The sequence below is a fragment of the Balaenoptera borealis genome (assembly GCF_965194805.1).
Source record: "Balaenoptera borealis genome assembly, chromosome: 1".
In the NCBI taxonomy this organism is placed as follows: Eukaryota; Metazoa; Chordata; class Mammalia; order Artiodactyla; family Balaenopteridae; genus Balaenoptera; species Balaenoptera borealis.
The window spans coordinates 107,444,121-107,460,454 of record NC_138860.1 but is presented as its reverse complement, the minus strand read 5'-3'; the positions used below and the strand labels follow the sequence as shown (position 1 = coordinate 107,460,454).

Sequence of the window (16,334 nt, the reverse complement as noted above, 5' to 3'; positions counted from 1 at the left end):
CACCTTCCCACATGACCTGTGACAAACATTCATAACATGATATAACCAGGGTTCAGAGCTACAACTGACGTGGATGGAGCCAGTATGTCAGTTCTTGGCCCTTTAGCCATCAGGCCATTCTCTAGATAACCTTGAACTGAATCAAAGAAACAAAACAAGCTCAATCTAACAAGGAAAGGAAAGGGCACCCTTCAGCTGAATCTAGGATACATCCAAGTTGATGGGATATGACATGAACCTCATGCATCTTTTATTCTTTGATCTGACACCCACCTCCTAGACTGTACTTTTCATGGATGAGAAATAATGAAGCATAGTAATTAAATATTACTTTAACATTTAATATGTTGTTGTTAGTGGTGGACTGTTTTTAGCATGATCATATTTTTCTTTTTTTTTCATTGTTATTTCCTTTATTTTTTTTCTCCGTGACCCTGTTCCTTCTCAGGGATGAGTACTTTTTTTTTTTTCACTTTGTAAGAATTATAGTAAGAATTTTTAGTGAAACATGTCCCAAGGTTGACCTCCAAAAGTTGTTTGATGTATACCTCACCCTGCAAGACTATTACTGTTGCCTTTAGGCCTTCATTTCCTATCTCCCCCTACCCCACCTGTTCTTCCAGTGAATGCTATCCAGTTAAAAATATCAGATAATCTTATCTTTTCTTCCAGTGCCCACCCACACTTAGTCAGTTGCCAGCCCCTACTGATTCTGTGTCTCAGGATCTCCTCCTCTCAGTACCCCCTGTATCAGAAATCTCATTGTTACTGTTGCCTTCCTGGTCCTCTTCCCTAAACGCCCTCAGTGATTCCACTTGATTTTTATTGAAAATCCAAACACCCCCCAGGGAAATCCCTTTAGTACCTGGCAGCTGCTTCTCTTTCCTCTTTTTCTATTCCCCTACTCACACTCTAGGTACCAACCTTGACAAACCACCTGCAATTTTTAGAAACTTCAAAGTAAACATGCTTCTAGGACTGTACACCTTATTTGCTTCACATGAACTGCATTTCACATTTTCTGTATCCAGTTTTTTCTTTTTTTTATTTCTCCCCTTAGGCATGAGTCCTTGAGGGCAAGGTCTGTTTTTTCACCCTTCATCTTAGTTTCTAACAGAGACTAGATGGATGCTGAGTGAATGCTGCAGGATGAGTGAGTGGGAATGAACCAAATCCTCAGCATTTTTATTGCTGTCTCCATAGTCCCAGTGCAGGTTAATTGGTTTCCTTTCTTCCCCGCCTCCTCCCTTTCTCTTTTAAGCATCCTTGCATATCTCTGACTCAGGAATCTATCTGAAGTATACTTCAGCCCTGGTCAAAAACTTTCCGTAGCTTACCTTTTCCTACAGAATCCATTTCATGCTCAATACCATTTACACCCTCTAGTGGTCAATCTTCAATCAGCCTGTCCAGCTGCCTTTCCCATGTTTCTCCTTGCCCACCTCCAGCCTCCAAACCTATCTCTTATCCATTCTTTTGTCACACTCTATAGCATAACATCCCTGTGGTTTTATTTATGCCATACGCTCATCCAGGTGTTTTCTTCCCAACTCACTGCCTAGCAAATTAACACTTGGAATGTCCCCTACCCAAGTTGGAATTAATCCTCCATGCTGTATCTTTCTATATACTACTTTAATTTTTTTCCTCCGTTATGATATATATCACATTCTGCTTTGTATTATAGCCTTTGGTTTTTGTTTTATTTTTGCATATCTGCATTCTAATAGATAACAAGCTCCTTAAGGTAAGAGCTGAATCAGTTTAACCTTGAAAGCCACACGCAAGCTAGCTTGGGGCTATTCACTCACTATGGAAAGAGCATGTATTTTCACTTGAATCTCCATGATGCCACAAAAAGCTGTGTGATCTCTTTTATTTCTTTCTCCCAGTTTCCCAGCTTATAAAAGGAAGATAATATTACCAAATTTGCAATATTATTATGCAGGTTAAATGAAATAGTGTATGTAAAGTATATAGCTTAATACAGTGGCCCATGGCAGAAATACAATAAGTGGTCATTATTATTGCTGCTGTTCCTGGTGCTATAGTAGGTACTCGCTATTGAAGAAGGATATTTTTTTGTTTGCCTGAGCTCTTAGTATTAATGGTGTTCATTTAATTGTGTGACTCACTTCTAGCTGAATATAACTGAAGCTAGAGATTACCCATTAGCCTTGCGGTTAAATCTAAATCTTTATTTTTCACTATATTACAATCTTTTATTACTTATTCTGATATTACAACATTTTCCTGGCAAAAAGGATTGCTTCCTTCTTCAGTTTTTCCACCAACAGAGGGCCAAGTCGTTTCCAGTATTTGTGAAATGAATGATTCAAGATTTAATCCTTTTAAACTCAGTCTTTTGTATGCTGTTTTCCGGTAGAAACTATAATTCCCTACTTTTAGAGTAATTGAAACCTGCTCTGTGGTTAGAGGGGTGCTGAAGCACTAGAGGGGCTTCTTTGGCCCGCCAGGTGCCTAACACGTTACTCTCCCACTTCGGTGAAATTTTGTTCAGTGTTTATGTTCAGAGCCTGGACTGCACCATCTAAATGCACAGCTCCTTGTACCAAAGAACTTGCTAAAAGTGCAGTCAACTAAGGGAAGGGAAATCTAATAATATGCCTTTGTAAATTGGTAGGAAAGATATAGTCCAGATCATTCCTAATTTGAATTAAGTGTTTTGTGCTTATTATCAATTACAGTTTCTTCAAGTCAAAATTAGGGGAAGATGATTCAGTGTGAGGAAATACCTAATGTCTCTCTTTTCCTTTTTAACTAAAATAATGATGGAATCATCAAAGAAATAAAAAGTGGTCAGTATATACATATATGTGTGTGTGTGTGTGTGTGTATATATATATATATATATATATATATATATATAGCCTCCAAACAAATGACAAGAATTGATCATGTATATTTAGAACATATGTATCCTCTTCTACACGGGTGAGAATAAATCAAGAAATAGCACTAGAAATTAAGACCTAGACCCTGGCAAAGGAATGGTATATTTCCAGAGACCAAAATACTAGAAGAGGAGAGGGAATCAGTTTCCATTTCACCAACTGATGATAATGGTGGTGATACTGGTGGTAATGGTGGTGGTAATGATGATAGTAATAGATATCGTTTAGTAGAAAAATTGTCAGGCACTGTGCACATCAGTGAATGTGTTCATTATCTCAGGCAATTTTTAATAAAAATCCCTTCGAGATAGGTACTGTCATTTTTATATTCATTTTACAGATGAAGAAACTAGGGCTTCAAAAAGTACTCTTACCCAGTGTCACGCAGCTTGTGAAAGACAGACGTGGGGTCTGCGATCAGTCTAACCTATCATTAGCCGTCTTCATCCCAGTGCCATGCTGATCAGGCTACAGAGCTTCTTTCTGTAGGTGGGCGTGAAGTCAGAGAACAGGGCAGGACTTCTTTAGGAATGCAGTAGCTCTGGGCCAGAGCAGAGGCACCAACCAGCCTGACTACCACTAACAAGGGCTTTTAGGAGAGGGAGTTGCAGATTGAAAAGGGGAAGACTTTGTTTCAATCCCTTACGGCAGTGACACCATTTTAAGCTCCATCAGGAGGGGAAGGAAGATAAAATATATGATTTAGATACTGTGTTTCCTGAAGCCACTTTCAGTAAAGAACTTTGCCAGTAATCCCACTCCACTCCAGTGCATGGCAGTTTCAGACTGCAAAACCTAAGCAGAGGAGAAAAACAGTGCAGTTACAGTTGGTGTAGGTACCTCTTGATCCTAGATATAAAAAAAAGACACTTTTCTAATCATCTCCATCTGGCTGTGAAAATGGCAAGATTCCATCCAACAACCCAGAGGAGTGAGGTTTTGTAACCAGCCCCTGAGCTTTCTCCGGATCCTGTTTGAGTTTGGCCTGTCAGTAAAATTTTACCTTAGCTTATTCCCCAACATCCACAGCCCACCATGAGAAATCCAATTAACATCCTTTTAGACAAATTCTCTGTGATTAAGCAAAATAATTACCCCAAAGAGTCATACATACCCATAAAGTAATAAATGGCCTCACTGAGATCGTTTACAAACAAAATAAGAAAGTGAAAAAAGAAAGCACATCTTCCCGCCACACACAAAACATGAAAACCAACCTTACTACTGAAATAGATCTCCCATAGGTAATAAAAGATTTATATAATTCCAAGTGTCTATTCTTAGGGAAACAAAAGCAAATATGGCTGCAATGAAATAAAGTCAGCAGTGAAATTTCGCAGCAAAATATTGACAAATGAATAAAAAAGAATATTTCAAACAAGCATTGGAAGTAAAATAACATTTTTTTGATTCTAAGACATACATTTTCACATTTTAGCATGTCTGTAATGGGGACCTTCTTAAATGATAGCCTCCTTCAAATACTCGGAGCCAAGGAATAGTGGTGACGCATAATGCCCCTTTTAAAACATGGGAGAGGTGGTGTCATTTCTGCTTGACTTTCCCTGGCTTTGGGTCTCACTCAATAAAACCTAAGATCCTTACCATGGACTCCATGGCTCAGTAAGGTCTGGTCACCCACTGCTTCTCTGACCTCATCTCCTAAGAGCGTCCCTCTTTTTTAACTCTGCCACCTGCTACAGCCATGCTGGTCTCCTTACTCTTCTTGGACCATCCAGGCATGCTTCCACCTGTAGGCCATTGTCCTGTTTCTTCCTCTGCCAGGAATGCTTTTCTTACTAAGAACCCCATGGTTCACTCTCACATCAACTTCAGATATTTATTCAAATGACAGTTTCTTATTTAGGCTTTCCCCAGCCATCTTATCTAAAATTGCATCATTCTTACACTCCCTATCTACCTTTCTGCTTCATTTTTCTTTTTGACACTTATTATCAAATCATAGTTCATATTTCATTTATCTTGCTTATGGTTTGTCTCTCCCCAGTTGAATATCAGCTCTGGTAAAAACAGGGATTTTTGTCTATTGTCTTCACTGTTGAATCTCCAAGTCCTAGAATAATGCCTGGTATGGAGAAGGAATTTAATAAATAAATGTATGCTGACTATATGAATAAATATGTGTGTATAAAATATGCATAAATATAAAAAAATTTATATAAATATAAATGTGCTAAATATAAAGCAATAAATGGATGGGTTCCATTCCCAAAGGTTGGTGGGTAAGTTGGGGAGGAGGTGTGACTGTCACACTCAGCCTGTCTAATGGAGCGTGGGCTAGGTGTCAGGTGTCTTGTGATATAAACCTGCCTCTGTTACCAGCTGAGTGGAATGTGGCAAGTTAATCCCCTGGGCCTCCAGGTTGGACTACATAATCTATACGTATGTTATAACATGTCAGTTAATGGAGCATTCTGCTAAAAACAGCTGAAAAATGAGGAGTAGGAAGGGGAAGCTGAAGATGTGAAACCATATCTTTTAACATAAGTATTTTCACCACAAACAGTGGTAATGAGAGAGTTATTGCATAAGAATTTTGAAATAACTTGTAGTCCAATTTCCTTTGCTTTATAAATAGTGGACCTGAAGCCCAAGATTAGAGAGATTTAGGTAAAGTCAAGTGCTAATTGGTGGCAGACGTTAGAACTCTACTTGACATCTCTGAATCCAGTGTTCTCTTTACTTTAACTAGTTAGTATACAGGGTAAATACTGGTGACTTTTCAAAAAAAGTATTCTTCTTAAACTGTTTTTTATAATATTCAGCTTAGATTTTAAGAATTCACTTAGTGGCGGGAATACATAGATCAATTGATCTCTCTTTGTGGTCTAATTCAGCTTACGGAAGAGATTGGAAAACTGGAAGATAAAGTGGAGTGCGCTAATAATGCCTTGAAAGCAGATTGGGAAAGATGGAAACAGAACATGCAAAATGATATCACGTCAGCATTTACAGATATGGCTGAGGAGAATATCCACTATTATGAACAGGTAATTAGTGATATGTGGTATTGCTTCATTTTTAAAAAGTTATCCTCTCTCTTACTTTCTATGTCTTGTGTTGAAAGAGTCTGTTCAGGAACCAAGTGTCACATTCAGAAGCCTCTTTGGTGGCTCAGTGCCAGTGGAGTTGCCAGTCAATATAGTAACGCTAAACCCACCCACTGACACAAATGTGTTTAGGTGGAGGAAGGGTGATAAGTTTTCCTTCCTACACAGCATACCCAAGTACCTAATTTGAGCTGAGCTTGATGTGAGAAAGAATTATGCTACCATTTTGTTGTGTCTGTTTTCCCCTCAGTTTCTTGTTTTGGAAGGATTTGAATTCTTCAAAAGCACTTGATCATGCTTCCTAATGATTCTCCTATCTTATTTCCTTTTCCTCTCTTTTTCTTGTATTAAAAAGGGTTTGCAAAATGAGGAAAGGACCAAAGGTTTGAATGAGCAGAAAATTAGTTCAGGGCTTATACGTTATGTCCCTGCCATCCCTACCATGCCTTCTGTAGCTATTCAAAAAATCAAAAAAGGAGCATTAGTTCAGTTTAGTTTATAGTTCAGTTGTTTTTTTTGTTTGTTTTTTAGTTCAGGAAAGAGCCTAATCAACACTTTGCTTTTCAAATGATTACCTTTTTTGAACAACTAATAATTCTGCAAAGTAGTTATTATTTTAAATGAATTTTATGCTATCACTTTCTTCATCTAGCATATTCTGAGAGTTTTATAGTTTTAATTCGTACATTGAAATATTTGACCCATTTTGAGTTAATTTTTTTTTTATATAGTATGAGGTAGGGGTACAACTTCATTCTTTTTATTTTCTTTCCTTTTTTTTAATATTTACTTATTTATTTTGGCTGCGCTGGGTCTTGGTTGCGGCATGCGGACTCTCAGTTGCAGCATACATGCGGAATCTAGTTCCCCGACCAGGGGTCGATCACCGGCCCCCTGCACTGAGAGTGCGGAGTCTTACCCACTGGACCACCAGGGAAGTTCCCATTCATCTAGCGTATTCTGAACATACTTTTCCTGGAAGGTATATTTTAAACATACATCTTTAACCTTATCTCTGACTGAATTAATGACTATATAAAATTGATACATTAAGAGAATTATTTTATACTTTGTAGTCTATAGTGCTTGCTAGTTTAAAGGTACTTTAAGCTAAAATATTTTATATTTTGCAAGATTATCTAACTGATACTGATATTTTCATTCAACAAGAATTACTTGAGCCCCTACTACCACCAGACACTGTTCTGGGCCCTGGGGAGACCACAGTATGCAAGACAAACACGGTCCCTTTCTCATTAGTTACAGTCAATGAGAGAAACAGTCAATTAAAACAAAATGTTATAATAATAAAGTATAATAAGTTCCAAGATAGAAAGACATTGCAGGGAAAGAGGAAGGTTCCTCAGAGGATGTGTTCAGGCTGAGACCTTAATGAATGATGAATGAGAGGTAGCCAGATAAAGATGTGAGTAAGAGAGTTCCAGGCAGAGAAAAGACGAGAAGTGAGAGAGTACATGTTCAAACTACTGAGGTTCTTTTTGAAGGATGGTGGCGTGGAGGTAGTGTTGAGTTGAGAAAGGAGGCTTGTAGAGGAGGAAAAACTTTCCTCAGCCCTCTTAGGATCCCTGGCTGGGTTTGAAAATGAAACTGACAAAGATAAATTAACAGGAGAAAAGTATATATGTTGATTTAATGTAAGTTCTTTGTGGTACAGGAGCTTCATGAGCAAATCTAGACCAGAAGAAACAGATCTGAGTATTTCTATGCTAGGTTTGATAAAGAGTGGGCTTTCGTGTAGAAATAGGGTAGGTTAAGGAGTATGAGTTAAGGGAAATAAACTGGAGGGAATTTAGCAAGTCCTTTTTGTTAGGAGTCTTCTCGGTGTTCCTTTGTCTTTGGAGTAAAGATGCTTCTTTTTTCCTCTGGGCATAAGGAGGCCACCTCTTGTATGAGGGTTTTATGACCTGCTTCGTGAGATAAGGGTTGGAAGAAGGTCAAAGTGACCTTTCTGCTTCTGCCATATTCTCAAACTCATTCATCTTAATATGCCAACATGTCATATTTTGCATTAGTATGTCCTGAACGCTCTTAGGCTAAAGAGGGCCTTATAAGCTTTGTCTTTTATTTTTCATTCTAAGGGAAATGGGGAATACCATTGAAGACTTTTCAGCAGGGAAGAGACAATATCTATTGCACTTGCCTTTTAGAAAGATCACACTGGCTATATGGGTCAGAGTGGAACAAAACTAAACATGTTGAGCCTAGTTAGAAAACGTAGCAACGAAGACAGAGATGTGAACTGACATAGAGGTTTCATGGCAGTGGGCTAGAGATTAGTGGACAGATTCAAGTGATTTTCTTTTTAGCAGGTGGGATTGGAAAGATCATTTTCTACCTCTCCTATTTTTTTATTCTACTAACAACCTTAAGTAAATTCAAGTCTCTAAAAGGAATTTCCCATAAATCTCAGATTTTGCAATGATTTAAAATATTTCTGTTGGATAAAGCACATTTATCAACATAGGCTTTTTTTTACCACTTAACTCTTTAAATCCACAGGAATAACTTTCTCTCTCCTTTACAGTGGAACCGGTCCACACTGACCTTATAGGAGTGTTATGACAATTAATTGAAATAATTTTTAAGAAAATGCCTTGAAAATTAGGATATACAGTATACGATAAGTGATTGTGATTATAAAACATAAGTATATTAGGTTATAAAAGTCATGTGACAAATGCACCTCCTATGTTTTCCTTTCAATGATAAAATCTGCAAAACTTTTCTAAGTTTGTTTTTTAATTTTTTTAAGAGAAAATGTTCACGGCAATTCCATTGAACTCCAAGTGAAATGTTTGAGTTTTGACTATACCTGTCACATAAATACATATTTTTGTCATGCTCATAGGTTGCACGCAGTTTATACAAAATACAGTTTTATTAGAAATAGTTAAATTAGCATCACTGTGCCATATTGCCATATTGCAAATTTTGTTCTTCACAGCAGTTTATATCAGTATATTTTTCACCCTTTCCTCCAAATGAATTATATTTCTACATGTTGCTAAAATTATATCAAGTGTACTGCATCTTAGATGTATATATTTGGAGGAATCGCTGGTTTTCTTTATTATAACTTCAGAAGACCCCCTACAGCTCCAGTTATTTATTGGCTTTTTTCCTAAGTGAATAACTCTTAACTGATTTGTCACATCAGTCCAAGCATAATCAGGAAATTGGGGCCCTTATATAATCAAGGCTTCCTAACTAACACACAAACTGTGTGGCCTGAAACAGCAACAGTCTGCTGTTATCTGTTAACTTCAGAATATCTCAGATATACAAGGAAGTGAAATGTTGCAGAATCTTTCCAGTCCCTTTTTAATTTAATCATATTATTATGGAAATACTTCTGTTTTCATCAACAGTTGTAAAAATAAATCACCAAAGGGGTTTGTTCCTAGTGTGATAGAAGAAATGGGGTATAAACATTTGCCTTTGGACTTTTATGAAGTAAAATGGTCACAGTTTGTTTACAACTTAAAATTTAAATATTAAAATGACAGAGGAAAATCAGTTTGTAAGTATGAGGTATAGGTCTGTATCAGAAACCAATTATTGTCATATTGAAGTGTTATACTTAGATGTGTGAATTTACTTGGAGACAGTTGACACCAAATATAAAACAGGTATCTCCAAATAAACTCTGAGTAGGTGAAATGAAGCTATTCCCAATTTTGTTCTATATGACCAATAACTAAGAATAAATTTGAGTCTTTTTATAAAAACAAGAATAATGAAACAATAAAACAAAAATCCAATTGAACATAGGTGAATAATTTCAAAGTATCTTGGTATCCAAATAACCAAAGAAAATTATTTCTTGCTAAAATGTGAAGGGATGCTGAAACCATAAAATATGACATGCTGGATAAAGTACGTGGACATTTTCTAATTGTTCTTTAGTAGGTACAAAAGAGTGTAAGTTTCTATTGTTGTTGATGATACTGATGCTGATGATTATGATGATGGTGAAGGGATTTGAAAGGAAGTAATCCTTGGTAGGTATTATAAACTAAAAGAATATACCCTTTGAAAGTTTAATTTTAATATCATAATCATGAAAAGATCACATAATGTTAGTTTTTGCCAAGTAAAACTGTTTGTAGTTAAGTGAATATAATACTTGAAGTAATAAAATTTGTTTTTTTGCACAGTTTATTTTAGAATTATTAGTTAATGTATGGAAGTCGTTGTTTCAGAGCCTCATTTTCTGGTTTTAAAATTAATACATGCACATGAAAAGCAAAAAAACAACAAGATCTAAGTACACAAATGTATAAAGAGGAAATAAAGAATGCCCATAATCTTATCTCCTAGAGAAGGCTACACTTAAATGCAATTATAGAAAAATAATTTGCTATATGCAGATAAAAATATTTTAAAATTTCTGATGGTTCTTTTCGAATGTGTCAACATTAAAACATATGGTTACTTAGTTGTGTCATGATGATTACAGTGGATATGTATTATTTTGAGTTCTGTATTTTTTATTTGTTTAAACACTTTTCTATGTAACGACATAATCTTCTAGTACATCATGTTAATATACCTTTATTAGTGAAGAGAACTAATAATTAAGCATTTATGTAAATTTTTTGCTCTCATAAATAATACCATTAAAAATAATTATGAACACTAGACTTAAAATATTTTTTGATAAGAATTTCAAGAAATAACCAGGTTAGAGGTCGCTTCATTTCAAATGCTATCAGTCTTATTTAAGAATGTCAATTGCCTCATGTAGAATCATTCATTTAAGATTCAATTAACATCAAAACCTTATGCTAAGCAACATTCAAATTCAAAATTAAATCTTGTCCTTAGGGAAGAATAATAAGTATATGCATTTTTCACTTGATTGATACAGCTTTCCAATGTATTACTTTTTTTAGTGGAAGAATGTTTAAATTATTTTTTTTTACGTGAATGGTAATGAACTGACTTAGTAGAAGGGTTCTCTCATTACTGAATAATAAAAATATATGTATCTACATGGACATCTAGGAAGCAGAAAAGCAATTATAGTATAGGACATTTTCTCTAAGATAAATGAAGAAAAAAAATCATTACAAGTGTTCACCATCAAGCCAAATCAATAGTACAACTAATGCTTTCCTAAATTCCAAGTCCAGCTATATATGGACCATTTAAAAAGTAGAGAAACTTTTAAAAATAGGTATCATAGCAGTTCTTCTACAAAGTAAGTAATAGATAAGCATTGAATGTCCTAGAAGTTCTTCAAGTATAGTTGTTCTTATTTAGAAATGTATTCCTTATTACGTGGGGGAATGGTAAAAGAAACTCTAGCAAAAGAGTTGCTTGTTTTAAATTAGGTGGTGCACTACATACTTTGGAACATTGTTAAAATTTTTGTGAATATTTAAAACACCCTGGTCCAAGTAAAGATACCTCCCAAGCATTGTGACTTTAAGAGGTTAATCTATATTGGTAATGATTATAAAACTGCCAGCTAAGCAAGATTCTGATGAGTGGCATTTAGATTTCTGTCTGAAATTTCGTTCTTTTTTAAAAAATTGGGACTCAGATAAATTATGGACTTTCTGTTCATCTACATGAATTAAAAGGAACAGTTAGAGGGAATAGCTTCTCTAGATCTAATTCCATCCACCAAAGAGTAACTGTAATGTAACATGACAGAAACTTGGGGAGAAAGTACCATTTTCAAAATCTGGGAGGTCAAAGGAAAGCAAAGGAAGGAAACCCTGGCCATTCTCAGTCATATTGCCTAGAATTTAGTGAAGTGATTTGAAAAAAATACAGAAAAGTATAATTTCAACATCACAGACTCAAAAAGAGAATATGACATAAGAGAAATGAACAATTCTAAAAAGTAATAAAAGGAGTGAAGCAGTTAAAGAATCAGATATGATTACATCTGTGGACCATGGACTATGAAAGACAAAGATGTAAAGAGATACAGTCAGAGATGAATACAGAGAAACAGTGTCAGGGAGGGCACATTTCAGGAAGAAGTGAGGTTTTGGAAAAAAATGGAATGACTTCCAAATAGTACCAAAGTCAAATGGAAGTGGGTGTGAGGAGCCTCTTTTGGAAGCAAGAAAATTAGGAATTAATAAACTCTAATAAAATTAGTAAAGTGAATGTCTAATGGAAACCATGTTATGGAAACTGAGAAAACAGAACTACTTCATTTCTATTTCACTCCTGTTTTCTCCATCAAGGAGAATGAAAATATAAGTTGCAAGATTTAGGCAAATACAAATAAAAGGTAACTAAAATTCAGTATATTTGAAGAGATAATAAAACATTAGCTATCCATTGCCACAAAAAGAGAAGGCTGTCATGTTCTTTTTACAAAAACCCTTGCAAAACCTTTCCTTTATCAGCCCAAAAGCAGTGCTTATAAAGCCCTAGATGAAGCCTTTTATTCTAAACTGATTTACGTAGAGAAAGATCGACCGACTTCTGCTCACCCAGGAGAAATGCGGGCTACCTTTCTTTCCTAGGTGAGTACTCAGATTAGCTCCAGAGAATGTTTTGGGAAATACTGAAACAATGACACCTGTTTCCAAAATAGTTAACCTCTGTAATTTCTACGAACCATACAGAATCACCTCCTACTGCTCAACTCTTTGTAACAGCCTTTCTTGTAAAGAGAAGGATGGAAGTGATTAAGGATTTAACCAGCTGTAGTTGCTTAGTATCATTTTGGTCCTAAGGAATGACCTGTAGTTTTCCTTTTAAATGTTGGGAGAGAGGCATAAAAGTTGGTCTATGTTGAACCATTTAAATTATATTTTTATATTGACAGTCTCTTAGGATGACACAGAGTAAACAGATACTTTCTTTAAGGTTAATGTGTCTCAATTCCCTTTCCAAATCATAAGAATAAAGAATTTAGCTAGAGCTGGAATAATTCAAAGTTATCTAGGACAGGGATTTTTGAATCCATATCAGGGTACTTTTCTTTTTACAGTCATGCCTCGTAACATTTACTAAAGCTGGTACCTGACCTAATCCCTAGGACCCAGGAAGACAGATCTGATGGTGCTAAAACAGCCCTTCAGAAAATAACAGTCTATCTTTGGAACTATTTGAAGAATGTTTCAGAACTACATTATATACCCTAGGGGATTCAGTAGGTTTCCATTAATGGGTAGGATAGATTTCCTGGAAAGTAAACACAACACCAGCTTGAGAGGCTAAGGTGCTTAGATATTTACTCAACCTGACCATTTTTATGCCAGCTAAATTTTCCAATTCATTACGTTCTTGTGTCCACATTACTTACTTTTTTACTCAATGGGAGGCACTCATTAGAAGTCTGAATGTCTGGATTAGCAAATTCAGGCTGCATTACACTACTCTTCAATGCACCATCCAATTCATTTAGGGATGGTCATCTTCATCAAAAGAAAAACACCAAGTTTTCATCTTCTTAATGCTGTTAAATGACAATCCATTGAATACCTAGGAGTTTTTCCCTGTGTATTTTGAGTAAAGAGACCAACACTATTGATTATTTAATGATTAATCTTGTCCTCTTTACCATTTATCCTATGGAGATCATTTTTTTGGTGAGCAATCAATTCCTATTTCAAATAGAATCTAAAGGTACACAGTAATAATGATTAGAACAAGGGTAACAGAGATGGAATAACCTTGTGTCATCCTAAGGCTAAAACTTTTTATTCTCACTGTCTGATAAGAAGCTTCACCATCGATTATGGAAACAAAATCATCAATAAAACACTTTCTTGGATTGCTCATGGGAGGCTATTATGGTCCCCTATTATTGGTTGATTGGTTGCGGGGGAGGCATCTATGGAGAATAGCTATCACAGAGGCTGCAGAGCTGCCTTCTCAGTTTGATAGATTGTACCAGGAATCCTGGATGAGTGAAGAGGTGAGAATTATAAATTGAGCTGAGGGAACTCTACATTAAAGACATTTTATAAATTTTTTAAATCAACTATTACAAGTGGCAGAGGAAGTCCCAGGGCATAGTTCTTTGGGTCTCTAACTGTTGTATATTTAAGAACATACTTGATCACACAATCATTTGCTTCCATTGATTTTACTTTGGCTGTCATTGGGTATGACAGCTTCATAGCCAAGTGCCTTCCTTTTAGGTCATACTGTTTCAATTTATGGAGAAGTTTGGCAATACATCTTAGCACATTTAAGTTTCTAAGAAACTCCCTAGGAAAAACATCTGTTCACCTTTGTTTAAGATCTCAGATTTATTTGTTCACCGAAGTCATTTATGGAATTAATGTCTGAAATAGTCTCTAGAAAATACTTAGGAAACTGATAAAAATGTTCATTAGAGCTTTTATTGTAAAACCATCTGAAGAAGTTTAGGTAAATATGAGCTCTTGACAGTAAATTTCAGTTCCACTTGGCTTAAAAAACTTCTGTTGTAGCCAACTACCTTTTAAACTTACACCTCAATAATTTGATACAGCTTTTCAGTGATACAAATGAATGCTCCTCTGTCATAGCAGATAAGGTTAATTGTTATCCTCTACATTGATGATAAGGTCCTGCTTTCATATTCCAAGTAGTAAATCTACTTCTAACTAGTTCTACCACCACCCCCCGCAAGGAATCCTTATACTCAAGCCAAAATTACTTTGCAATAAGATTATCTTCAGCATGTAGAATGATAGTATACTTTGCAGAGGTTAAGTCATTTAATTTACTAGGTCTTTATCTTGGTGACCACATTGAAATTTGCTTTTTTTAAAACTTAAGTTTCATAAGAGTCATATTGAGGTCTTTTTATATTAGAAGATACTTTTGACTTAAAAAAAAATTAGAACAAAATAATCATCTCCATTCTTTAGTAGCTATTCAAAATACTGAATTCAGACCTGATGATGCATTTTGATAGTAATATTGGCAAACTAAGATGTAATCAGAATAAGGTTATCATGGTGATAGTGGTCTAAGAAATGCATCTTCATTGAAGGAATTGGAAAAGAAGAAAGGTATTTGGAGGGCAGTCGTGGAAGGAGTACAGGTTTTATTGTTGCTTCAGAAAACATATCTAGCACCAACTTTTGGAAATTGTATAATTTGAATTCACAGAAGGCATTATTTCCTATGTATTAAAATTCTCTAAATTACATTAAATTGCATTGCAAAGAAGTTCTCTGCCACTGGGAGTTTTTAAGCAATTGTTGAATAATGTACATGAGCAATTCTGTCTATACTAGAATTTCTCAATGCATTTTATAGGAAATTAGTTTTTGTAATGTTAATGGGTGTTAATCATGAAAGAAAAGATAGATTCTGTAGTCAAATAAGTTTGAATTAAAGTTAAACAGGCGTTTTTACTAAAGTTCTCAGAGTTTTTTATGTGCTTATATGGTTTATGAATCTGAAGACATAATTTCTTTGACTAGATCAGCATTTCTTCTTATAGGATTAGCCTGTCATGGAACACAATTTAGGAAATTTGGGGTAATTATGTTGATCTCTAAAGTGATGCTACTTAAAGTATGGACTAATGCCCAATTCATAAATTGTTAATTACAGATTTATAACGTGATAGATTCAGAAACTAAAAGTAATCAGTTGAAATCTTCTATAGCAAGTAGACATTGTCATGGCATCCAAGTAGGTGATTATTAGACTTTTGTTGAATAAGGTATAGGCCAATTAGAGTATTATCCAGCTTTTGTGGTGATTTCTTGTGGCATGAAGTACAAACTAGTCAGCTCAGTAGGATCACTTAATGGTCCTCAGCAGATTGAAAGAAAAAGACTTATTCATCATCGCAGATAGTCTGAGAAGCGCTGCTCTAAAGTTCCTTCTGTTTTCTAAGAGTCTGTTCATCTCTTACACTTAACATAGGTAGTGTCTTTTCTCATTTAAACATTTATAATCTGATTAATATTCAAGTATTATAATGTATATAAAGCACAGTTAGTTATAGAATTCAGTTTAAATGCACCAAGGTCTGACTTTTATTTACTTCTAAGGAAATCTTAAAAATCGAGTGTTTATCATTTTTAGAATTCTAAAGTATTATGTAATTAACTATTTTGTTGTTTTATTAAGTGATGATTTCTATTCTGAATTGCATATGCCAAAGCCATAGCTATAGCTCATGTTTCCACATAACTGTGTACATCTTTTATTATAGTTTATGTAATTTTAAAGCTTTTGTTGTTTTGCAGGTTTCTGCTTTCTTAAAAACTTCTATTAAAAACATTTTCACCAGTCTCTCATATTCTGTGAGATAGTTATTTCTCAATTATCCGTACAAGCGAAGTTGAGCTTAGATGTAAAAGGGACAGTTATACCATAGCATAGACAGTTTGTGCCTCTTCCC

At 35.2% G+C, this 16,334-nt stretch overlaps 1 protein-coding gene across 5 annotated transcripts in view; it reads left to right on the top strand.

Moving 5' to 3' along the window:
- The window catches only part of SNX7 (sorting nexin 7), a 98,183-nt gene that overhangs the window by 71,737 nt on the left and 10,112 nt on the right, over window positions 1-16,334 (top strand). For 4 of the 5 annotated variants that reach the window (XM_082385302.1, XM_082385299.1, XM_082385301.1 and 1 more), the window contains one exon: window positions 5,774-5,926. In XM_082385302.1, the coding sequence (XP_082241428.1) occupies window positions 5,774-5,926 (153 nt within the window). Of the gene's footprint in view, window positions 1-5,773; window positions 5,927-6,003; window positions 16,293-16,334 lie in introns of those variants that run through there. The other variant, XM_082385303.1, reaches the window with a different exon arrangement.